Source organism: Sturnus vulgaris, chromosome 3 (assembly GCF_052056855.1).
Source record: "Sturnus vulgaris isolate bStuVul1 chromosome 3, bStuVul1.hap1, whole genome shotgun sequence".
Taxonomy (NCBI): domain Eukaryota; kingdom Metazoa; phylum Chordata; class Aves; order Passeriformes; family Sturnidae; genus Sturnus; species Sturnus vulgaris.
In genome coordinates this window covers 27,110,930-27,137,159 of record NC_142245.1, presented here as the reverse complement: position 1 = coordinate 27,137,159, position 26,230 = coordinate 27,110,930, and the positions used below count along the sequence as shown (strand labels likewise).

Genomic DNA, 26,230 nt, shown 5'->3' with positions numbered 1-26,230 from the left:
AATAATGCAGGCAAAACATTAGCAGCTATATCATGGTGCTCCAACTGTGATTCGCCAGGCTATTCCTGTATCTTAGCAAATGGGACTATAATCTGAAAAAAAAAAAAAGCTTCGGCTATGGCAATGAAAGACAGACCGTACGTGGCCTGGAATGTCACAACAAAAGATATTGACTACACCGAGGTAAAATGTTTCTGCTCATCGAGGCAACCATAAAATCAATATGATACGAAAGCAAGTCAATCTAGAAGGTCTCTCAAGACTCTGCAGCTTGACCGCAGCTGAGGCTGTTGACAGTTCTCTGACCCAGCAGTTGGAGGCACTGGAACATTTTTCCTTTTGTTTCTTCCTCTGAATGGGATTGGAATTGAGAAAAGACCTACCATGAGCCCAGCCAAGCATGTCATGCCACCCCCTAGCTCACACACAGCAAGGTCCCTGAAAGAGAGAAAGGAAATGGTAGAACCCATACAAATTAGATGAAAATGGTCAGAGAGACATATATGTTACAAGAACAAATTGCCATCTGCAGTAAGAACTGAGCTACCAGGAAGTTGTAGAGACATGACTAGGCTACCTCATGTCGTTTTGCGTTTTAAAAATAATTATGAAATAGAAAAGTCACAAAGCAGGCAAATCAGTGGGGGTTCCCTCATTAGTGTTCAGTGCAACATTACCACCGCTGAGCTGAAAAATCTGAGAAGGTTCCCTTTTTTCCCTTGTCAATGGCTCTGTCTTTTAGAACTAAACTAGCTAGAGTAGCGAAAGATAATTGTTAGGAAAGGATAACAATGTTAATCCACATTCATTCTTGCAAAAACAGCTAGAGAAGTAAATGGGGAAATTAATATTATTTATATATCTCTCCATACAGTTATGCTTAAAAGCCTTTTTATATTAAAAAGAGAGAAGTTTTAAAGCAAGTCGTATACCACAAAATAATTACACACGAAGAAATCTGATCCTTCAATTAGCACTTAAAACTGCAAGTGACCTACAAACAATGCTGTTATGAACAACGATGGGAACAGCAAACGGTTAAGCCTCAGAAAACTAAACGAAGTTAGTGTCAAGAGCCTAAACTGAGCCCGATCAAAGGGCTGAATACATGGTCTAAAAGGCTGCTTTTAACTTAGACCATACTGTGCTGTTATTAAGACGTGCATGTGAAATATAATTTGGTGCAGAGAGTGTGCCGGATGGGAGCTTGCAGGGGGAGCCATAAAGAATGTCCTCCAGAGCCATGGCCTGCCCCAGGAGGGGAGGAGGGAGGGATGCTGACCCCGCACCGAAACTGTGTGTGAAGCAGGGTCTGGGGCAAGGCAGAGCCTCAGTTTGGGAACACGCTGCTTTACAGCAAAACCTGCAGCAACTGTTACAGCTGGCAGGAGCATTCCCATTGAGACACTTCTGACAGGCAGAAAATGGAATTTTAGCTAAACTGTTTGGTTGAGGTGGGTTTTGGGGGGGTTTTCAGTTGCTTTTTTTGGGGGGTGCACCTTTTCCTTTCCTCTGAAACATTAACATCTGAAAGTCTATTTTTATCTGAAAGGGTCACCTACCTACTCGCTCAACACTGATATTTAGGAAGAGCTTCTAGGATGCCATATCAGTATCAGTATACAGATGCTGATATTTTGTTCACTGAGGTGAGCGGACTAGGCTGTATGACTGTATAATAATGCTCACTGTCTGGACAGGTTAGATTTATATTTCTTAGACACCACAAATTTTATTTGAAAAAAGTCTAGTTGTCCTATTTAATCAAAATAAGACAAAAGAAAGGCATAGTTTGGAGGAACAAGCTGTACATAAAACCAGTAAACAAATATGGGAAATTTGCAATTCGGATTTTTAAACAGAATGATTATAGGTTTTTCCTCAAATAAGTTTCAGTTTTTCTAACCCAAGTATACCATATATTAAAACTATATTCCTATGGTTATATACAAGGCTTACAAAGCACTTACTCCTTTATAAGAATCATACTTACTGAAATAAACACAGAAAGTATCCAGTGTGAGACTTTGAGTGCATTTTGAACCAAATTTCTATGTACATAGTATATGAGCATACACATACACATATATACACATAAATATTTATGCATATGAAATTTATTTCAGTGCAAAGTTCCCTTACTAGCAAGTTTTAAAAAATGTATCTGTCTCTCAGGCAATATACAGTGAGACTTATAAATGAGATTTAACATAAGAAACTCTACTCTGAGTGTACTTTCAGAAGGGCATAATCCTGAGAAATCAGGATGTGAAACTGCCCATTTACTCTGTGCAAGTTTGACTGATCGTTGTCTCCGACTATCACGGCTTGCATACCCACACTAGGAAAATACCCTCTGAGTGAGCAGCACTGGAGGTTCCCTGTGAGGAGCCCTGGAGAAGAAGTAGAGCACATGGGGCCAGACAGCAAAGTGCTACAGGGACATCACTACAGCAGCAGAAGGCACACAACCAACGTGGGAGGAAGGAGCAGCGGCTGCCAGATCAGGCGTATGAGCTGCCTCCCCTGTGAGAGCCGCCGCACTTTGCCCAGGCAGTGGATGCAGCAGGAACGAGACTTTAAGGACCAGGGCACGCTTTGGTGCCAGGTCTTGGATTCCAGAGAGAGTCTAAGCAAGTTGCTCATTTGGTACAAGGGGCAGGGACTTACAGTTTAGTGTTCCTGATTTGACCCAACACCATACTTACATGGACCGGGATTCTGTATTCTCCAAGCTGGTTTACTTGGTATTTGCCTTACACCCTCACACAGAACACAATTTATGCTTCCAAATGCATTGTTATAATAGCTGTTTTTGCTCCCTATTCATCCTCCAGACAATGAAACTTCAAGGATTTTCTAGTACAAATCTGAGTATACTCAGGGGGAAAGAAAGTGGATGCGGGATGGATTTTATTTAGATGTTCCTATTGGAGCATTGATAGCTGTCCTCTGCAAGTTTTGAATAAAAGTGAAGGATGTTTCAAAACTGTTTCACAACACAGGTGCAAATTCCTCTTACTATATGCAGTGATTTTTATGTGTTTCATCAGATAATATTTTGCTTGCTTTTGCAACAGATGTCAGTTTAAAGAATATCTTATTTTTCCTGACCTTCACAATCAGCACTGATCGATTGGTACTTCACTTTTGTTTCCCAAAAATCAAAGTGAAATAAAACGCCTTGAGTGGAAATCAAAAGTCTTTGACATACAGCAGAAAGCTTGCTGTGCAATATTAGTACCCAAAGGCAGCTCAGAATTCTTTGTTAAGAGCAACATGCTTTCACCTTGAACATTTTAAATTTAATCTGAAGACTTAAATCATAGCAATCTTTACCATGCAGATACAATAAAACTAAGAGATTGGAAAATATCTTTTTATGTTTAACTCTGTACCTGAATATTTCATTATGCTTTAGGCAGTAGTAGGCCAGCACTTCTTCAGAGGGCCAGAGACCTATAAAACAAAGATATTCACCTTCTTAGAACAGATTTTTCTGGTCTAAAATAATATTTGAAAGCATATTACCATTTGCAGACCTCTAGTCACTGTTCTGTTTTCTACATTTGCCATAATAACATGGAATATAGAAAAATAAAAATAAGACCTAGGATTTAAGCATTGGAATTGAGTATTTAATAGATTTCATCACAACCAATGATCAGAAATGTATGGATACATGCACACACATAAACATACACATATATCTATACATATATATGCAGTACTCTAGACTTTAAAAGTAATATAAAATTTAATTCACTTGGGCATTCACAGGAACATCAACCTGCTTGTACCACGCCAGATGCAAGGCCAACTTTGCCTTGTAGCCTGTTTCCAACAGGGCACAGGAACCCTCTCATTTTTTATTAGCTACATCATCATCATCATCATCATCCTACAGTCACTTCATTTCTTTCCCGTTCCTTTTTATTTAGTCCATTTCTCTTAGTTTTTGTTTTTAGGTCAGGCATCAATCTGACTGTAAGGGAGATTGATCAGCAGGACTAGGGCAATAAAAGTGTGACTTCTAGTTGTGGTTCAAGAAGTTCAGAAGGAGAAGAGGAAATACAAGTGGTAAGTTCTTAACAGGCAATGAAGGATTTTTCTGGTTGTTCTGTGGTAAACTTTCCAGAGCTGCACCAAGAAGCACCACAGTTTCGCCCTGCTGTATAAAGAAACCTCTCCTCTCTCATTTTATACTTGCTTCCTTGCCATTTTAATTTGAATTTCCCTAGTTCGCCTACAGAAGTAGCCAGGAGCAATCACACTTTCTTCCCCTGATCTGTATTATTAATGAATTTATTAACTTCCACCATAAAACTTACACTGGTCATCATCAACATTGATAACTATTTGGAGGTTTCCATGTAAATTTATTCCTCAAAACCAATCTCTCAAGAAACTGGCTGTTTTTCCAGACCAGTTTCCCACCTGACTGGAATGCCCAGCTGAAGTGCTGTGGCCCATGGAGAGGGCAGCACAGATCCTGTGTGCCTTGCATGCTCTCCTGCAGGCACCAGACTTCATAGCTGGAGGGGGCCTGAGGAAAACAGACTCAAACTCAGGAATTTGAATTATGTCTGCAAGGGGTCCCGAAGTTAAAGAAGGAAGAATCAAAGGCATATGGAGCTGAATTATGGTTGTATGTGTTTTTCATCTGTGGTTGCTTAGCAATGAAAACCCATGTTTATGTGTCTGTCCACAGGTAAAACCCAGAGTCAACTTCCCCCCTCCACCAACACATGACATTAAGAATTGAGACACAAACTTCATGTTATGAACTACAGACATTCCAATGGTTCCAGTAATCTTATTTGATGTACAGAGCAACTTTCAGATATTTCTAGACAAGTAAGTTAAATTCCATGCAGCTTACTATTTATGTGTATCCTTTAGACAATATTTACCATTTTTTTTTTTGTTCTCAAGGCTAAAAACATCACTACAGTTTTAACAGAACAGAAGTTTGGGAGAAAAACGGTCATCCTTTAAATCACTTAAGGCCTTATTGAAACCATTATCAATATAATACTTCCTTTCCATGCAGTAAGTATTCTGAACTACCCTTACTCCTAGTGAGAAATAGTGAAAATTTTAAAAATGTCTTCACTGCATACAGATCAAGCAAAAGCCAACACAGTATTTGTCCAAAACTTTGCATATAACTTTTATATTACAAAGATATTTAAGGGGAAAAAAATAGACTGATGACATATATGTATGACAAAACTACTAATGCAACAGCTGTATTTGTCCTGTTTATGACAGTTCAGTCTGAACAGGTGCTTTTGAATGTGCTATTTTGCTTAGACTTGCTAAGGGTTAAAATAAAACATTCACACAAGACTACCCATTCTTTAGTGAAACATACACTAAGAATTGTACAGGGTTTTTCATCTCCCTTTGAGCATTTCAACGCTTTTGAGCATTGAAATATGCTAAAATGACAGATTTGGCAATAAATATAATAACTGTTTAAATATTTTAGTCTATAACATAAAGAATGTTTCAGTTTGCAGTGACTGGTGTATACTCAAGCAATAGAAGTTTTTTCAATATTTAGTGAAGATACACAGCTAATTTAACACCATTTATAATACTCATATCTCACATTACTAAAACCCTCCCACCCACAAACATAAAAACTGAAACCCTTTTATAGAGTGAATTCTAAAAATACTAGCCAGTTGTGGCAAACATCCTTCAACATCTGACTTTTCAGTACCTTCAGTCAAATGTGTCTCACTTTTCTGCAGTTATTATTGAGAGGGCACTTTGAATGGTGTCACTGAATCTTTTCTGAGGGGCCACCGTTCTTTCTGCTACCATTACAATAATGTTGATACTGGCTGGAACTGCAGGTGTATCAGATAGCTCTGTGCTGAGAGAAGGGTGAAGCTCCTTTGCAAAGACAATGCTCTTCTTTAGGCAGATGCCAGCAATGTGCACAGCTCTCCTTCCCAGTGCCTTCCTCCACAGAGAAGGAAGGATCACCTCAGCAATGGTATAAGCATCTGGAAGCTAAAGAAGCAGGAGTCAGGAGGCCTTTCATGAACAAGTCTCAAGCGTGGAAACACACAGTGCTCCCAGCTAAACCAAGAAGCCAGAAGCCAGAATACCAGTGTTAATTTTAGTAAAAGGAAAAGCTTCTCGTGCCTGAACAGGTAGGTAAGCTTCTTTACCTTCAAAACAGGGATAAGCTTAAAGATCCATGTGGAGGAGTTTGCGTTCTGTCTTCTTCCTCCTCACTCTGACCTACATTTTGCCAACACAATGACCTACATTTTGAAGTCGCAAGTATAAGAAAGATAGTTTTGCTTTTGTTAGAAAACATATAGCTGTAATGCAGAAATGCAGAATTCCTATGAATTAACAACTACTACACTGTGAAAAGCATAATTTACTTCCTGCAAACACATACATATGGATATGGATTAAGTTTCCTATGAACACACTTAAAATAATTCTTTCCTATTTAAAATAAAATTATTCTCATTCTGATTTCTGAATTTGATTATAAATACACAACATTGGATGCTACCTATTTACATGTACAATTACTTAAACGATAGAAAACTATTTACAGATGGGTAGGCAAAAGAATATCAAAAGACCCCCAAATGGTGCTTGTGTTTCCAAGGCTATAAATAGTCTACCAGTCCTAGATAGAGGGCTAAAAATATCTCGTTGTATGATGAAACAGAGAGAAATGAGAGTTTATTTTTGTAAAAATAAATATTTTGTGACTTTGCTGGGGGTTTTAAAACTCTTTATCACCTTGATAACTACAACTTGAAAACAGAGAATAATTGCCAGAAAGCATTGGAATCTATTGAAACATATGAAAAAATTAAGTTGCATTGGTGTTCAAAGGAGACCCTCAAGACTGGGCATTGTCTGAAGTCATGGGACACAGACAGAGTTCATGCCTGCCCACATTTCAACTCTCGAAGTATCCTTTCACCACTAGGATGGAGCAGGATTCTCACTACAAATGCCATAAGAAAGATGACTTCTACTTCCAGACAGATTTATGATACTTATTACAATAGAAGGGGGAGAAAAATATTATCATGAAATCATATGATGGTGAATAGAGAAATGCTACAAATGCATCACAGCCATACCTAATGCAGGCATTTCTATAACACTTGTCACCATATCATAAAATGTCACCACAGCAATGGAGTCTACCTCACAAAAACTTGATGATATCATGAATTTCTACTGTCTCAAGTCTGCACGTTGGGAACCAAAGCAAGAGACAGAGATAGATTAAGTTGCTTAGACACACAGAATAAAATTATGGGAAGGCCAAGAAAAATAACCCTAGTCATCCATGAAGTATGATGTAACCAAAAAAAAGCAACCAAGCTCTTCCTACAGAGAAACAACACTAAAAAAAAATCATAATAATAGAACTCAAGTTGGTTGTATCACTTTCATAATGCATGCTATTAGAAAGTGTCGGTCTGTACTAGTCATGGCACAACAGTTTCTTAAAGAGTTTCTTAAAGCAACCTTCAAGCCACGTGGATTAAGCCACGTGTAGACAGACTTTTGAGGATGTTGTGTTTTAATGATCAGATGGAGCACTATTCCAAAGCTACACAAAGCCCATGCTTCTTCTGCAACAAATCTAAAAATGCTGAGTACTCTGATAGCACAGAAAATTGTCTACCAGAAATAAATTACCCAGTATTTAAAAAAAAAAAAATTGTTTCTCTCCTTCTGTTGCTTTTTACCACATATTTTAAAGAATGCTGTCAACCTCTGGATAACAAATATTGAGATCTGATGTGAAGTTCTTAAAGAACATCATGTCAGTAGAAAAGATTTTTGAGACGTGTATTTTTAAGAAAGACATCTGACTATTGGAGCTATTATGTCTCAGCACTGCTCCACAGGTACAAAGAAATCACAGTAGCTACTGATTACTTTAACTGGGATAGTACAAGATTAGTGGAACTCTGCTCTACTGTCTGCCAGCACTATACACAGGAAACATGGGGGCAACTGGAGGTGACAGGTGAGCTGTCCCTGGGAGCTCTGAGTGGGAGGTATAAAGCTGTCCTACAACTGCTTAACTCATGCTAGCAGATTAAGAAGTTACTTTCAAAGCTAAGTCAAATTGAAAATATTTTCACATTCCCTAGCACTTTTCACAGTCACATGTACAGATGTCTGATTTCAACATTCAAATTTTGTCTTTTATTTGCACTATTAAACTATGAGATGTCTTCCTATTCATTTGAAGTCTCAAGCAAATTTTGTACAAATCCTATCTTGACCCTCAAAAGCAAAGACAATTTAAATTTGAAAAGTCAGTCATTTTCCCTATGTAATATACTCAGAAAGATCTTTTTTCTAGTATGTCCTTATTCTTGACTACATGAAGTCACCTTATTTGCTTTAATAGTCATCAAAGTGAGAGGAAAAAAAAGCATTTTTGGGCAAAGTAATGAATAGTATCTCAAAAGTTGTACCAACAACTGCACTGAGTAATGATGAACTGTTTTCTGACCCTAACTAAGGCACTTTTTATCCTTCCACACCGAGACTCACAGTTAGTGGAGAGCAGAAAAATCTCTAGCACTACAATAGACTGTGAAGAAGTGTTAAATTAATAGCCTGTCCCAACAGGCAATTATTCCCCATCACCACTGCTAAAAGACTGTAGAGAAGATGGAAAATCCCCTAAACTAAGGCATTTAGTGGAAAAAGCTATTCTAGGAATATAACATAAGGAATTCTAGGATTTTAAAATAAGGTTCTTTCATTCTTAGAGCATTGTAGCATTGTCACAACCCTAATTTTACAGTATCAAACCTCATTTTCTATTATGTGACTGTATTCAAGTCACATGGGAAGGTAAGTTTGATAATTTTATCCTGGTCAGTTTTTCTGTGGATCACCACCACCGTGCACAGCAAGAAGCACAGTACATCTGCTGAGAGTCCTGGAGAGTAAGACAGCAGGTCAAAATCAAGTACAGTACTTAAGAGCGAATTTCCAAATTAAGATCTAACCAATATTACGAGCCCTTTCTGTCAGTGAAGCAGTTAACTTCACTTCCAAGTCAAAGTTAAAACATGAAATTATGAATAGCACAATTAAGACTAGATACCAAGTGGAGGCACTGTGTATGTTTGCCAAATACACATTGGTAGTAGCATAACACGGATGTTCTAATTTGAGTAATTGCTTGAGTAAAGATTACCTGCAAATAATTGCACTGCTGTAATTAGTTGGCATAGATAGCTCTCAAAAATATTTCTAGCTCTAAACTTTCTTCAAACTCCATACCTCAAGTCTCTTTTCAATATAATTTTACCTTTAGAAAAACGTTAGTATAGTCAGGAAGTAAAGATTTTATTTTCATTCCCTTATTCACACAGGACGCAAAATGTGACAGAGATGAAAGGATAATTGGTAACCCCTGCTACCTAAGATCCCACCTAAAGTGTATTGAATTTAAAAATGTAAACACACATAATAAGGCACTAATACTACAAATATTCATTTTTCAGATATCATAAAATGCATGCATAGAGAAGTGAAAATATTCCATAGAAAATAACCTCCATAAAAATCCAAAGACAAACTTGGTCACTTTAGTAGAATGAAGAAATGGAGGAATTTGCTAAGCAAGGAAAAACTCACTGAAGAAAATCCTTGTTGTTTCACTCTGTTTTCAGTGCACCAAATTTTAAGTTTACACCCACCTACAGCAGATGTAGATAAAAAAAGGGTCATCACTGCAAATTAGTTGAAGATGGTGTGCCTGCAACTGTAAAATTATTTACTACAAAAATGAATTTGAGAGCAGATTTTCATAAGGACAGCTACCAAGTACTGTGTCCCTCAGGACATTTGACCACCTCAAATACCAGCATCTTTAAGAGCTAACATATTTTGAAAGTCCAGTTGTCCAGTGTGAGGCTTTCCATTCTGAAATTTACCCCAAGAGTATTTACAAGCGAGTAACTTCAGCAATAAATGCAACAGTGCGAAAAAAGAAAATTATTTAATAGCTTTTACAGCAGCACCTTATATCTGTGCCTTACTGCACCTGGCTTTTGCAGATGGCAAACCACCTTTTAAGTCCAGTGAAGAGGAGTAATTTGAGGCAGGGAGAATGGCTAGCTTACTTTTCCACAGCAGGAATGCTATAAGTGAGTTTGAAAAGGTACAAGAACACCAGAAAAAAATAGAAGAGAATATAAAGAGAAACATTTTTTCTCTATGCACAGACATTTTGTAGAAACTCTTGTCTCTCTTCCAATCTAAAGCAGAATTCATGATATTCAGATCATTGAAAAATATGTATAAGCACTGGCTGAGATCTTCAGCCTAGGCAAAATGGCCTCAGCACTGTATCTCTCACTTTCACTCTCATTACTATTCACGACTGGGAGGGAAACATGATGGTCTGCAATCTGAAAATGTCTTTTAGAGCACAAACTTAAGAAGCTCGGTGGAACTGATGTGGAAATACAGTAAAAAGTCAAAGCTGTAAATGCATGCATATCCCTTCCATAAGAAAAATTGGCCAACTGTACAAATCTACTGATCTACTGGCATGATTGTCTTTAACATCTTTTTCAAATGAATGAATTTGTGTTGGGGGGGGGAAGGGGGGGTACCTAGTTTTCAAATAGTTATTAAAAATTAAACAACACTGGAACAAACCTTTTGTGATTATAGCCTTCATTCTCCTGCAAAAAACTGGATCTATAAATTTATGTACCATTGTAGATGTAAATTACAAAATTTTATATTCAACTATATTAAAACATCTATTCCAAAAATGATTACCAGTTGTGAAAAGCAGACAGGCTTATCACTTGCTGTCAGTTGTTCATGTCTAGTTAAGCAATAATGTGCTAAAACTGCTCTTTTGTTTTGTGTAAGAATTTTGGCAATAGAAGAAATGAACACTCGTTTAATAAAAACTCAGGCTGCTTTTTGCTTTGATGGAGGAAGCAGCTGCCTGTTTTCATTTGCTGCAGAGCAGCAAAACCCATCAATATAATAAGCAGCTTAGATGCATCCATCCACAGCATCTGTAAGGATATAGGGCTATTCGCTCAAAACCAATCCTTGGTTTAATTTTAACAAAGATGTGTCTGACATATTTGAAAATGCATTATAATAGGGTTTTGAAATACTAGCATTTTCTCTTTTCTTTTTAAATACTTTTCACAGATTTTGAAAGGCAAGTATACATATTGGAGTGATAGAAATGCTAAAACAAATATTACTATAGCAAACAGCACAACTAGCCTAGAAATGCAAAGAGGGAACATTAAGAGACGCCTCCTGGTTCACAGACACTTCTGTCCCTTGAAAATATAGAGAAACAGTGTTTCAATCTTTTCAATGAAGGTTTTTTTTCACCATAACCAAGAGCGGAGAAAGATACTAGAAATAACATATTACAGACAAAACACCTGCAAAGATCATAGATCCATTATACAAATATATTTCCCAAGATATACTTTTCCTTCCCTGCCCTACGCTTTGTTAAAAGTAAATAGATTAACGCTCATTTCCGAAGATATTTATCAAATTTTTTTCTACTATTGCCTGAAAGCAATATAATTGTTATTAAATTCCAACAGTTGTCAGTTTGTCGCAAGTGACAACTAATTGCAATAAAAATTTTTTAATTAAAAGTAGAGTTCTAGGACATTCATACATAATTACAAAAACAGGAAGAGAGAGATAAAAGACCATCTCAGATATAAACCACAAAACTCTATTTTCACTCTAAAAACGTGATATGACACATTTATATTATTAAAAAATCTTAAGACATTATTATTTTTTTAGTGCTGTTCGGCTTTCTAAGACCTTTCTAAGCTGAGCTTTTAGATGATTTGCACATTAACTGAGAAGTCAGATAATTCTTAATCCTCCTCTTTTTCAGATCCAATAATGGATAAGGGAGCATCTTAGCATGATCAACTAGCAATCTGCCTAGCCTGAGTAGTAGTACACCTGAATTTAGGATTAGTCATCTGGTTTTCATAATATCTGATTTAAATGAGCACTCATTCTGAGAAGCGTAGAAAAAGAATGTTCAATGATATTTGAACTGTACCATTTAAATATCTAACAATAAACCTAGAGTGCATGCATATTTATTTGCTTCACAAGCAAGAAACTAAATAGAGAAATGAAGATTTTAAAGAACCATGTCCAGGCAAATAGCGGGATAGCTCAATTAAATAACTGCCTTATTCCAGTATTCACAATAGCTTAGAGATACAATCAGTCATATCTCAGCTGTAGTCTTGTATCTCTATTTTGTCAATTCCAATATCCTAGTTTCACTTTGTCTATAGATGAAGTGAAGAAACTAATTGGGGGGGTTGGGGTTTTTTTCCCCCTGTGGGGTTTCATGGTTCGTTTGGGTTCATTTGGTTGTTTGTTTTGAGGTTTAGAGATATATCATAGGTAGAGAAGGTAAATACCTGTAGATTAATGTGGGTTAGTAATATTGCTTATCCTCCTCAATTATCTAGTACAGAATGTGCAAAATTGTCTAACTGCCCTATGCACCCTTATGTAATGCTCAAGATAAATTAAGTGGAATTTATTTGGGTGATTTTGGTTGTGTTCAGGAGTAGTGTCTAGAGCTTGGAATTCTTCTGTTTGGTTTGTGATTTGTTCTTTGGTTTTTTCACCATCAAATTAACTAAACAAAGACAACACCTTTTTGGTCCCAGCAGCTTCTGACTCATATTTTTCTGCTTTATCAAATTCTACCATTCTACACAGTTAACCAAACTATTAGAAAAGTGTCTGTTCTGTACAGGTAGGAGATATAAATTGGGTACAAGTGGAAATAATAGTTGCATGCACAGTTCAATCTGAAGGCTCTGGACAGAACTTTAACAAAACGGTGTATTTTAGTACTCTGAATTACATGTACTGGCAAATGGTGACCATGCATCCTTCACATTCTTAGACACATTTGTTAGGTCCCTGTAGGGAAGAGGCCTTGATTCTTTCTCCTGGGGTAATTTCTACTGGTGCTAAGAGTGCAATTTTCAAGTCTACACTACTGACAACCATCTTGTTGCAGCAGGTACTCAAAATCTCCTTACATCACTAAACTTTGCTTTCACCTCTCACATGGAATAAGATTTGTAATGAATTTTTTTAGTGAGAATGCTGAGCAAGGATGAACCAGACTTTTCATCTTTTTATGGATCCACATTCCATATGAATTTAGACTGTAAGAGTTAAGGCAAATCTATATCAAAGGAAAATATTTACTTTTTTTTCTGAAAGGCCAAGGATTTCAGGTCCTTCCAGGTGAGGTTTGACATACATTCATGGGGCAACACAAGAGAACTTACACTACCATTGTTCAAAGTTGGTTTTGCCTGAATGGGTTTCAAGAACCACAGCTGTTGGTCTGGCACTTTTCATGACCATTAAATACAATGGGCCAGATCTTCAGCTGGTATTATGCCTGTGTATCCCAGCTAATGAACCAGCCTTGTATTTAAAATATGCATGGTCTTTCTGAAAAAATAAAGTAGCCTTTATTATACTAATATTTATTAGTGCTTTGGATCATTTTGTAGAGTCAAATCCAAGGGTAACCTTCTCAGGAAATCAGTGTTTCAGTGCGTTAAGGTAAAGGAGGATACAAAAGTGCTAAGAGTAGAATTTATTCTTCAAAGTAGCCTGAAATATTTTCCCTGATTACTTTCACATTTCCATGTTATAAACCATGACCTAACTGACCACATTTTTATTTTAAAAGGCATAAAACCGCAGATAGGTGCTACAAGAAATCTGCTGAAAAACACTGTAGAGCTGTATAAAAACTTACTTTTCTACACTCTGACACTGAAGTGCTCTTGTGTCAAGAACAATATGCTTTGACTAGCTTAGGAACTTATGCCATTTTTCAGTGTTGAGAGAGTGTATTTTAGAACATCCAGTGGTTTGAGTCTCAGAAACAAAGGAACGAAAGCAAAGCAAATAATTACACTCAATTTAATTAAATGAAAGCATGAAAAAGCCTATGAGCTAACCTCATAACAATATGCTTATGTTTATCGTTGCTAGATCAGGGAAGAGAATTGATCAAATTTTTAATTAAGTGAGCACACATCCTCTGACTTCAGGAATTGCTCAGTCATATGCCAGCACAGAATATTGGGCCCCATCTTTTGACAGTGCAATTTTAGTGGGCGACCTGTCCCTTGTGTCCTACATTACATTCCATGGTGACCACAGACCCTTGGGCAACCCTAGGATTATCCCTAGGGAGCAGGAAGCTCTTACAAAATGCAATCTAGGCTGCTTCATTTTTTGAGGCAGTTTTTTACGAACGGCAAAGCTAACACAGTAAGTCATCAATTTCTACAGAATTTCTTGCACCTTGAAACACTGTTCAATCTCATGCCAAACTTCCACACTAGCAGGTAGACTCCTCAATATCTAGTTTACGTTTTTACTTAATGAGTTTTGAGCTCAGACTTCATCAATGGAGAGGCAGGTGTATAATCTTATGAAATTCAAACTTTTCCCCTAAGGTTTAACTATGTTGTGACACACTATTTTCATACAGCTCTTCATCAATAGAGTATTAATGCTGCAATAATGAGAAAAACCTCTTTTTTTTTTTTTAAGGAGTTGTATAATATCATTATAGTAATTAGCAGTCAAAAACTAATTTTAGTATTTTCTTGTTGTTCTCTTTTTCTGTTAAGAGTTTGAATCACAATATAAAAGTAATTTCCTGCTACTTCTGGGAAGGGAGGGGGTGGAGGAAGAAGGGATCATGAAATATATGCAATTTTCACATATAACACACTGTTGAAAATGTAATTCTCTATGTGTTCTTTTCTAAAAATATGTTCTATATTCCTGGATTGTCTTTTGCTATCAGGAACAGGATTGAAATCTCCACTTTAGTATTTATCTGAGGCTCTGATAGCTCAGTTGTCTGCCTCCAAATGCCAAGATAGGGGGAATCTCATCAACTGGAGACCAGCTGCATGATGGGCAGTTAATAGATATATCAAACCTTAGGATATATGCTAAGCTGAGGAGATGATTGGTTGGTTGATATACTGATTGATTAGCATAGGGAGAATGGGTTTCTTCTTGACAACCTAAGATTATGCTTCAGCTAAGCTCAAATTGCTTACACCTCTTCTATTGGTTTTAAAATTACAGTCCTGTCATCTAAAATCTCTCTTCAATGAAATTTTTACCATATATAAAAATTAAAGGGAAAAGGAAAGTAGGTGCAATGGATAAGAGTAAATGGAGTAGATATATTTCACACTACTGCTGTTGGTACCACTAGAAAAAGTTGATAAGTAAATCCACTTGAAATATGTTACATATTCTCTCCACTATGAGAGAGCACTTCACAATAATTTAGGGGGGGAAGTTCAAAATACTAACAAGGAAGCAGTGCTGATATTATTGCTTTTAAAAAAACTACAGTAGTTATTAAGCAAGGTAATTATAGAGTTGTGATACTACTGATACATTTTTGTACTCTTTACAGGCATTACCTAGGTTTCATAGAAATGTGTTTAAACTGTTATACGTATGAGAGAAATATCATGTAATTGCTGCAGAATGCATCACTTCACAGAGAAAGATTTATATTCTGCAAGCTAGAGAAGCAACACATACACTTCTGAATTTTTCCTTGAGAAGTCCAAATTCTGATTTGCTTTCCCAAGAAAGCAGATATAACTAAATTTTGCTTATAAAATATTTTAGACTGTGTCATGAGTAGGGCATAGACACTTAAAAAAACGAAAGTATTTAAAAAAAATAACTATAATATATGTTGCCATAACAAATGCATTTCTTAAGCATATCATCCACTTAATTCCCAGCATTACATGCACCAGGCTTTGTCAGTTGAGAACCATACAAATGTTATTAAATACAAAATTAAAAAAACGCAACCTTTTTATTATCTTTAATACTTGATACTTTCAAACGCTTCACTATCTGGGCAAACAAGTATTTAGTAGTCACCTAACAAAAAGCAAGTGGTTTATTGAGAATGCTGAAATCTGCATTAATAAATAAGACTGTGTTTCTCAGATTTTTTTTCTTCTCTTCCGTATCTGCTATGAGCGGTAGGGGATCAGCTGCAACTCAAATCCCCAGCTGAACAACCCAAATACAACTGAGTGAGCAGACTTAAAACAAGGCCATTTATTGGTGCCTGTTATGCAAACAAAGCATCCAAGTCTTAGAAACAGATGTCAACTGAAGCATATGCTTACTGTAAACTGGAATTTGATTCTTTTTATAAAAATAGACTTAAATGGGCCTTCAGAGACTAGGCTGCCTCTTGTTGTATACCATTCCCTAACTTGATTCAGCCTTAGGCTTTTTAAAAGATGAATAGACTGATATCCAAGGGCAAAAAAAAAAAGGGTAGAAAAAATTAAATGGGAAATAAATGATAACATGTTGGAGCAGTTCCCAGAAGCAATTTTACAGATTTTCTCTAAAAACACAAGACAGGAAGTTCAAAGCACAGCACAGGTCACCTATGGCATGTTGAGTTATCATTTTTATACCACTTAGGGTGAAAAAGGGACTTTATGTTCAAGTGGCAAGTTTAGTACTCTGCTTTTCCTTCTTCCTTTTTTTTTTTTCACCTCTTCTCACATCTTGATGCCTTTTAAATGTCACTTATTTTACATGAGGCAGTTGGTGGAGACATGAGTCAACAGCAATCAGAACCATTATCCCCTGCAGCGAGCCCTGGTCCTAATGCATTATGACACCTTAGCTGGCCAGCCACCGATTTACCTTTCTGCTTCTTAGGGAATTAAGTGGCATCATGTGAAAATGGTTGTGATATGAACAGCATGGGCATAACTGGTATTAAATTTACCTCTCAGCCTAAGTGAATTTTCCTCACATGTGACTAATCAAAATGAAAGCTGTGGACATGGGCAGATCTGGCCAGCACTTCTCCACCCCTGGGATTGGGGCTATTTTGTTTTATCTCTTTGTACAAGCTGGCAGAAGTTTAAAGTGAAGGGGATAATCCAGTGCTGGTGTCTTTATGAAATAACATCCTTACATGAAGAGGCTTTTAACTGTCTGTCGCTGTCCTCTCAAAAAAAAAAGAGCGTGACAATCTCATTTTGCTGAGCACCCTCCCATGAAAGGAGAAAATAATAGCCATAACAGCTATGGCTAGTACTGACCTTACATGATCCATTATCCACTAAACACTTTAAAAGTCAGTTTTACATACACTGTGGGGGAAATTAGAGAACTATCACAATCATTTTCACTTTAGTGAATTTGTCTTCTGTTTGAAGTCAGTGACTTGATATCCTCGTGCATAACTCTCCATGTCGCTCCAAGAAAAGAAAGCGGAAGTCTTGCTGTAAAAATCGATCTTGTGCAAAAAGGTGGGAAACACACCATACTTCTCCTATTCTGATTAACAAAGATACTGACAGCAGTGAAACTCAATTTAGCATGAACTTTCTTCGGAGTAAATGTGAAATAATACAAAAATCATTATATAATTTAGAAGTGTTCAACTTCAGTACAAAAATATTTTTATCAGTCATTTCAGTTGAGATAAGTAGGTGCCAAAGAAAGTGCTGGCAGAGCAATTATCATCCTGTGCAGTCAGAAAGATATTTATTCACAGACTAGAACGTCTTGCATTTTACTACAAACCAGCTGTGAATGTTACTGATAATAACAGCAGTCCTAGATTTTCCCAAAGTACTGTAGTCTCTTTCTAACAACTCAATTGTACAGAACAAAAACACTTGGAGCATGAAGTCCTCTCCTACTTGTGAGACTGCTCAGCCTTCTGTGACTGTGAGAATGAATTTCTAATGCATGTTTAGGCATTTACTGCTTGCTCTAAGCTAAAGTCAGTAGTAACTATAGCTCAAATTAGAAGTATTTAATCAAATTTTATTCAGATAAATAGTGATTAAAAGCTATGAATCAATGGTTCAAACTTTAAGATTAACCCATTCTATCTTACTAGTACTAGAAGACTTTCAACTTGTAATAATTTATTACTTTATGTATGCATATTTTAATGGATTAAAATTATTTTTTTTAAATGAAAAATTAAGCAGTAGAAACCAATCAAGACTAAATGACGGCATTTACAAAATCAAAGTATACTTTTCTTATGAAAAGAGAAACATGGAAATACTCAGATTTACATCAAAGTATATATCTCAGATATAATACATATTTTTTTAAGAACCTAAAAAAACCCAAAAAGCACCATAAATATTCTTTACCCTCATTTTTAGAAATGATTGAAGGTAAAGATTAGGAAGAGGGTTCAGATTTTTAATTGTTACAAACACAATAAAAAATATTAATCATGCATGGAGCTTGCCTGGGTAACCTTCATTTTATCAATGAGGCCACATAATTAAGGTCAAGTTAATGCAGAGATTGAAATTTAGGGAACATGTCAATTAAGATAAACAGGAAAATTACCTCTTCCTAAAAGGATTAGCCTCAAGTGGAAAGGTTGGTTCAGAAAATTACAACCCATTTGGTAAGGAAGACAGATCCACAGTAAAGTTAAATTTTAAGTGCACAGGCCAGCAGATTCTACACAGAAGAGTTGCAGAAAAAAAAACAAATAGAATCATCCTTCTTCTATTATTTTCCCTAAAAAGAAAATAATGATTCACACAGCAAAAAGGATTGCAGGAGGTATGACGTATGTCTTACCTTTTCTTTTACTCTTCAATTTCAGACTTAATTAGACAATGGAGTCTAAATACTTACAGAAAAGCAGAAGGTATCTTGTTTTCAGTGACGTTATACATTAATGTCACTGTGAAAACATTTGGACCAAATGGACATTTGCAAGTATTCAACTGAGATTGCCATGTTTTGTACCCTAAACAACAAGAATTATTTATTATTCCAGAATTTGAAAACTCTGAATAAGAGTGACATGACACAAGCAAAATACTCTCCATTGTCTTGTAATTTCCCACTTAGCTGTGCCCATTTCAACTTCTCAGAAACCATCTAATTTTTTTTTAAATCCCCAGTAATTGTATTCCTCTTTCAGTTTACTGAAAGTGAATTTTGAAGACAGCATGGGAGCCTTTAGTAAGATGAGAAAAACTAATAACTGTTTGAGACACATAAACTTCCAGTGACACTCTTCTGATATCCTCCACCAGAAACTCTGAACCTAATTGCACACTACTTCCCTGCTTTCCAAACAAGAATAGCACAGTAAACAAAACAAAGGTGGCAGCTTTGATAGAGTCAAGGCTGCGCTGACTCGAGTAAAATGGTTAGCAATGAAAACGTGGCGCTGGGATAATGGTTTTTTAAATGCTTTCTACTTATCACCTAGAAGCACATCTGGGAAGCTGAGGTTTTGAATATATACATATATATATATACTTATATTTATATATAAAACCACTATGTATGCATGTATTTTTCTTCCATCCCAGAATCCTTCCACACAGAAATGGTTTGCAGAATTATTACTACTAGCTTCTCTTTCAACATCTCTACCTCCAAAGTAACTTCCAAAGCATCCAGCGGAATTGAAACCTCCTCGGGGGCAGTCATTGCTCTGACAGTACCAAAATGCCCAGGACCAGCCTGACATGACCAATGCAATCACTGCTCACCTTCTGTCCTCTCCGGCTCCTCTTTCCACAAGAGTGGCTCTGAAGTGTTACAGCCCTGACCGCGGCAGTGCCGGGTCCGTTCACTTCACCTCTGAGTCACAGCACCTGAATGAACATTGCATGTCTCTTTACAGATCTGCCATCTGATTTAAGTTTCAACCAATGACAGAATGCTTTTACACCATTCTTTTTCCAGCAGTGTTCTGAGATGTGCATTCTGGGAGCCCATGCCGGTTTGCATAAACGTGTTCTTCTTACTTAATAACAATTCCAAAGGTTAAGCTTTGGTATTCTCTTTTTTTCTTCTCGATTAAATAACTACTGCAGAATAAACTATCTCTCTACTACAGGATTTCCAAATTATCCTATCCAGAAGACGGGCAACACATCATGATAGCCTCTACATAATGCTGTGATACTTTCATTCAAAACAAGACTAAAGCAAGCATTCGGTCACAGTAAATCAGCAATATCACATTGCAATATCAGATTTTTTTCAAAAAATTCAGCTGTCACTGTTGAAACAAACCAATCCAACAAAATGCTATTACCAGCCACAAATTTTATGAACATATGTGTGAGAGACCACACTAATATTGTTGCAATACTGCTTCTTAGGGCAACAAAACTTTTCTTTCTTTCTTTAGAAAAAAAACAAGCTTATCTATGTATCTATTGCCAAAATGACTGAACAGGAGAATAGGAAAAATACACACGTGTGGCTTAAAGGCATCGTTCTAAGTTTCCCTAGGCTGGATAAAGAGGAGAAATAAAGCAGATGGTCTGTGGAACTAGATTGCACACTTCAGAAATAAGAGAGAAGCAACATATTCAACCCTTCTGTTTGGACAGAAGAGCCATCTTAGTCTGTCTTACCTATTACCTAGTAAACTGGAGCGTACTGCCAAGTGCTATAATGCTGTTCCTTTAAAAAGCAAACAACCTCAGTTTTTATGATAGGTACTGCATAATTTTAAGAGAATTGCAGGTAATGTCTGCTGCATTAGACAGATGGTCATATCATAAAACCATATACGAGTCACCATGACTAAAACTGACATTTGCCATCTTGTTAATCCGCATAAACCACGAAACAAAGTAAACTGATGCTGAGTGCTTTCCTCATAGCTAATAATTCATACATATGAATTGTATGTACATATAATAAGGTTCAATGTTGTTTTTGACATGTTTTCTTTCTTAACCTAATATTAATTTTGTATATAATTTTGCAGTGTGGAAATTCCATTTGTAATCTCACCTTGGTTTAACCTTTGCATAACTTTACTGACTTCCAGGGAGTTCGTGATAAAGCAGAGAACAATTTAGATTCAAGAATAGTATGTATCTTCTCTAGCCATAAGTAAACTAAATACAACAGAGAATAAAGTAGCACTTTACCAAGACCAGTTTTTACTGTACAATTTCCAAAACATCTGTATTTTCTTCTGTCCTTGCTTCAGTACAGCTAGCATTAAAATTGCAGAATGTGGTGACTGTCTTTGCAATAGCATGCTTGCATCTCCCATTCATGCTTATGAAGTATATAACTACTCTCCTTGACTGTCCTCAATAAAAATGTCACACCACAAAATTGTGCATCAAAAAATCTGAATTAACTCTAGCAATTAAAACTTTGCTAGTCTTTAAAAGAGAATAAAAAGAAAAAAGTTTCCAGCAACCAGGCCTTTTCAAAATGAGCTGTCTCTACATATATTTACAAGGAGAGTTGCTCCAGGCTAGAGGTGGTTTCCCCACTCCATACCTACAGACACCATATCCAAGCCCCACCTAACCTCCTGCTCAGTTGAAGGATATGTAAGATAGCACATTTCCTATCTGCTGGGCTGCTCTCAGCCACACAACTGCAACTGAACCCGGCAGAGCAGGAATGATTTCGAATTGTACCTGGAGATCTGCCGGTGAGCAACCAGCGCCTTTCCCCGCACGGCAGTGCAGAGGTGCACGTTCCCCGCCAAGCTGACCCCAGGCAGTACTGCACACACGGTGACAGATGCCAGCAGACAGGTCTGAAAACCTTCCAAATGAACAATTCTAGGTCTGCTGCACTAAACGCAACAGAGTTTCTGGATACCTTCCCGGATGGTTTAACATTCAGAAAAAATACAGATGGGAAAGTGCATGTGTCCAGGGTGCCGACATCCACAAGTGAAGTCAGAGCTGAGCATCCGCTCGGCTACTGCACAAGCTGACTAGCTGAGATCTGCTTTGGTTTCTGATCCCTTGCCTCCTCACAGAGCGCTGGGTTCTGTGCAGGTGATGAGGAGCACAGCCCAGGAAAGCCCTATTGTGCATCTCAATGGTTCAGAGTCATTTTGGCCAACAATATCCCTTGAAATAAAGTGGGAGAGAGAAGAGAAAGGGAGAGCAAAGGGCAAGGTTTTAGAGAAGAAAGGAAATGGAATAGATATGGGTGCTTATGGGTCATGCCTTCAATATCAACTGATCACTCACAAAGCTGGTCCTGGCTGGCTTAAAATGCAGAAAAGAAGAGAAAAGAAGAATACAATGACATAAGAAGGAGATTACATCGCAATTCCTGATTGTATCTTCAAACCTGATGGATTAGGAGTGTGAGAGTTGAAACTCATGGAAATATTAGTGTTGCTCTCTGGATACCTAACAACAGCCTGTTTCTAAAGTCCTGGCAATGTGTATGTCAGAGCCTAGGAGAAAATTCCCTGTACGTATTGCATAGTTTTTTGAGTCTTTCAGACATCTAGGTTTGAAAGAGCTTCTCATTCCTCTTGGAAAATCTAGCATGGCCCCTTCCTTTTGCACTCTAAATAACATACAGTTCTTATCTTTTTGGCATATCTGTGGATTGGAAAGTTGTAGCTGCGGTGCAGAGAAGGCCAGCTTTGCCATGAGCTGACTCCTTGGATATCTAACAACTACTCTAAGTTCAATTTTTCAATCACTACTACCAGAAAACTCAAAAGAAACAAAATAATACTTGGATTTGAATATCCTGTCCTCAAGAGTTACCATGTACAAATGTAAAATTAAGAGTTCTGCAAATATTTTTAAAATTACAAGCAAAATGTTTCCAAGTGTGAAACATAATTTGGATTCTTACACAAAAATATTAACATGGAAGCATAATCGCCTAAACTGGACGGCTGCCATAGAAGATCTGACTAGCTAACTGCATATGAATATAGCCATTAAGAGAAAAATTTTGCTAAGATCTTCTCAAAGGCCACTATAATTTCAGCAGTCACTCAGAGACTGCAGAAGAACAATTTTAAAGATTACAGGAAGCATTCGCTATTAACTTTCTATAGATTTGCCTAAGAATTTATGAAGATTGGATTGTAATTTAGACAACACTGTTGCATTGCTCGCAAACCATATTTTACTACACAATGGCTGATATCCTCATCTATGTATTGACTTTTAAAGGAGAAACTGTAAGCCTTACTTTTAAGTGACAAGAACATTCCATTTATTAACACAGAACTTCATACAAAAATAAAGATGATTTGTCAAGCGTAAGCATTCTTGGGACCCCTTTTCGTACTTTTCATTGCAAAGTGAATGATCTCACTGATACTCAAACTATATTTCTTCAAAGAACTTCAGTGCATGTTTATTCAGATTCTAAGACATGAAATAGCTTCTAAAATATGCATGAGCAAACCTGAATGTTAGTAAGTTATTGTGCATGTAAGCTCCTTAGGCTTCACTTTACACGTCATTATTATCACGAAAGAAAATTCTCAGTGCAAGTAACAATAGAAAAGCAGTTGTTTCTATTCTAGTTTGAGAATCAAATTAACAATTGCCTTAATGAGGAAAGCTTGGCTGTAAACTTAAATCTTTATGCAAACCTGAATTTTCCCCAAGTTCAAAAGAAGCTAGACCCAGAATATTAATTTCCTCACACTAAAATCATGACGTGTCATTCAGCCTGAACACAATGTGTTGTAACATCACCACTTCCTATCCTTCATACAAATAATACATATTAAACAGACTTTTAACTTCATAATACATCATTTCTACTCACTTTTACTGACACCATATGTAAAGATAAGAATGACAGTAGAAACAGATTACACTGTACTTTTGAAAAATGCACATGAAACTGAGTTATCTGATATAATCACAAACGTGACTCAGTTCATTGCAATCAGCCAAAAAGCGCAAATTCCCAGGAATTTGCTTAGCATATTTTCTTCATATTTTTTACAGAATTACCAATAGGTAATGTTTTGCAAAACAAAAATTCAACAAATGGGTATAGTAAAAATAGTGTGGACAGCTCTAACTCTGCAAAACTTATGTAAATTTATCACATCACTGGGAAAATTCCTACAGTGTAAAAATATCTATTTATATGTAGCATGGGAGAAGAAGTGTAAAACAAACCTGAGAGGTTCTGGCATCAAAAGGTGCTCTTGACAAAGTGCATTAATTAAGGATTATGGATTTCTGCACTTTGTATAAGCAGCAGTTTAAAAATATAATTCATGTAGTGGCATTCTCAAAACTTGAGTGTGATTTTTTGCAGAACAGTCCCCTCTTGAGGAGAATACTTTCAAACTACAAATTCTGGGTAACTCACAGAATCACAAAATATTTTCAGAGGTCTTACTACCACTTGGAACATGGAGTTATAGCAATAGACTGCCAGTCTTGGGAATCACAAAATCAGTGTCTTGACTCAACGAAATTGGTTTCTAGAAGACATAAATATGAGTGGTTATTTCCAAAGTCCTCAAGGAATTAGTCTTAAAAAGTTACTTAGTAAAAAAAATACCAAAACCATACTATGTAATCCTAAGTAGCAAAGATGTAATATCATACTTTTAATGACAAAAAAATTATTTAGTGACAGATAAATGAATTATTGAGATAAATAAATTTTTCTACATTTACCTAAGAAACAATTCTAATACAGGAAACTGTATATGTCTTGACATGTGATTGCATTAAGCACTAATAGAAGGTATACGATTGAATAGTTTCCCTAATATTCCAACAAATTGTTATTGATCTGGCCATGCACCTTGACTACATACTTTCATTTTTTCTTATTACTTGCATGTTTTGATAAATTAGTACTGTAAAAAAGTTAAAAAAAAAGTAAAAATAATGACGTCAATATTAAATTTAGGGACACATTATGACAATACAATAGAGTCTAAAATATATTAGTTGGCTTAAATTCATTCTGTTTCTGAGCTGTGTATTTCCTAAATAGAAAGGAAGAATCATTAATATTACTCTTATGAAAATTCAAATCAGTATTACTCAGGGTTTTATCCTACATGCACACAGACATACCTATATATGAAAGGAAAGGCAATATTTTACTATGGCATATGTAAGAGTTCCTTATGCTAATGCAAAGTTAAAAATAAAGAAGTTTTGTTATACTAAAGCAACGTGTTCTTAATTTTGTGTCACAGTACAAATTACATGAGTCATCCACCTTTCATTCTGATCTATACCATGGCATGGACTAGAAAAATCATTTTGCTTTACTCTACTCATCTAAACTGAATGCAATGTAAATGATATAACAAGCAAAATAGAAATAAAAATAATGGTTAAAATAATGAGAAAGGGTTTTAGCAGGCAACAGAAAAGATTTCCTTGCTTCCTTCCTTCCTTGCTTCCTTCCTTCCTATCTATCTATCTATCTTTGGTATTCAACATCCCAAAGTATGGTTGACATTATTCCAGTACTACAAGTTGCCTAAAAAATCTCAAACTGAATTAATAATTAGTTCAGAAAGAAGAAATTAAATACTACATAGAATAATCTGAAAAGACCCAAACAAATAAAAATGCAGTAAGATATGGTGTCATTAAACAGTAAAAAGATCCTCACGTCTCCACACAAGAGCATTGTTTCCAGTAAAACATGTGAATTTACTGCATTACATCCAACGCTACAGCTCAGTTTTGAAATTGTAAACACCAGAAAATGCTGATATGAATTATATTACAAATCTAAACCAGTTCAGACAAAAGGATCTTCTGATCCACAGATCATAATTATGCATGTTAAATCAGATTATTCTGTATCACACATCTGTATCACTGCACTGACTTCTACAGGTTCTGAAAAAGTCTTCACATTAAGTACTGCATGAATAGACAGAATTTGGAAGAGATTTCTACATTTCTGCAACATGAGGAATGGTCGCTACTGAATTTGACATGTTACTTCTGATAGAGTATGACAAATCTTGTTGTTTTACAAAAAAATATATAGAGCCATATTCCATGACTCCTATTTAGCAGTTCACAGAAACTCTAGATCCATCAGAAAGCTGTCAGTTTTATAGAGCAAGAGTAAATCCTAAGTCTTTGAGAAATTTGCACTAAAATCAATGTAGGACAGCAAATACAACCTGTAAATGGAAGAAAACCTAGTGTAATTCTTGAACCTGCTACACACTGGCCATGTGACCATAAGCAAGTCACTTCACCTTACACCTTCCTTATTTTCCTCTCTGTGTAAGGCAGATCTTGTCACAATCCAGTGTTTTCACACAATTCCAGGTTTGAATCCA

General features: G+C 36.3%; 1 protein-coding gene across 1 annotated transcript in view; it reads right to left on the bottom strand.

Annotated features, from left to right (window-relative positions):
- The window catches only part of CAMKMT (calmodulin-lysine N-methyltransferase), a 210,501-nt gene that overhangs the window by 40,436 nt on the left and 143,835 nt on the right, over nt 1-26,230 (bottom strand). The window contains exons 4-5 of the mRNA XM_088161254.1: nt 3,399-3,459; nt 384-438 (exon numbers count right to left, since the gene is read on the bottom strand). Of these exons, the coding sequence (XP_088017380.1) occupies nt 384-438; nt 3,399-3,459 (116 nt within the window). The remainder of the gene's footprint in view (nt 1-383; nt 439-3,398; nt 3,460-26,230) is intronic.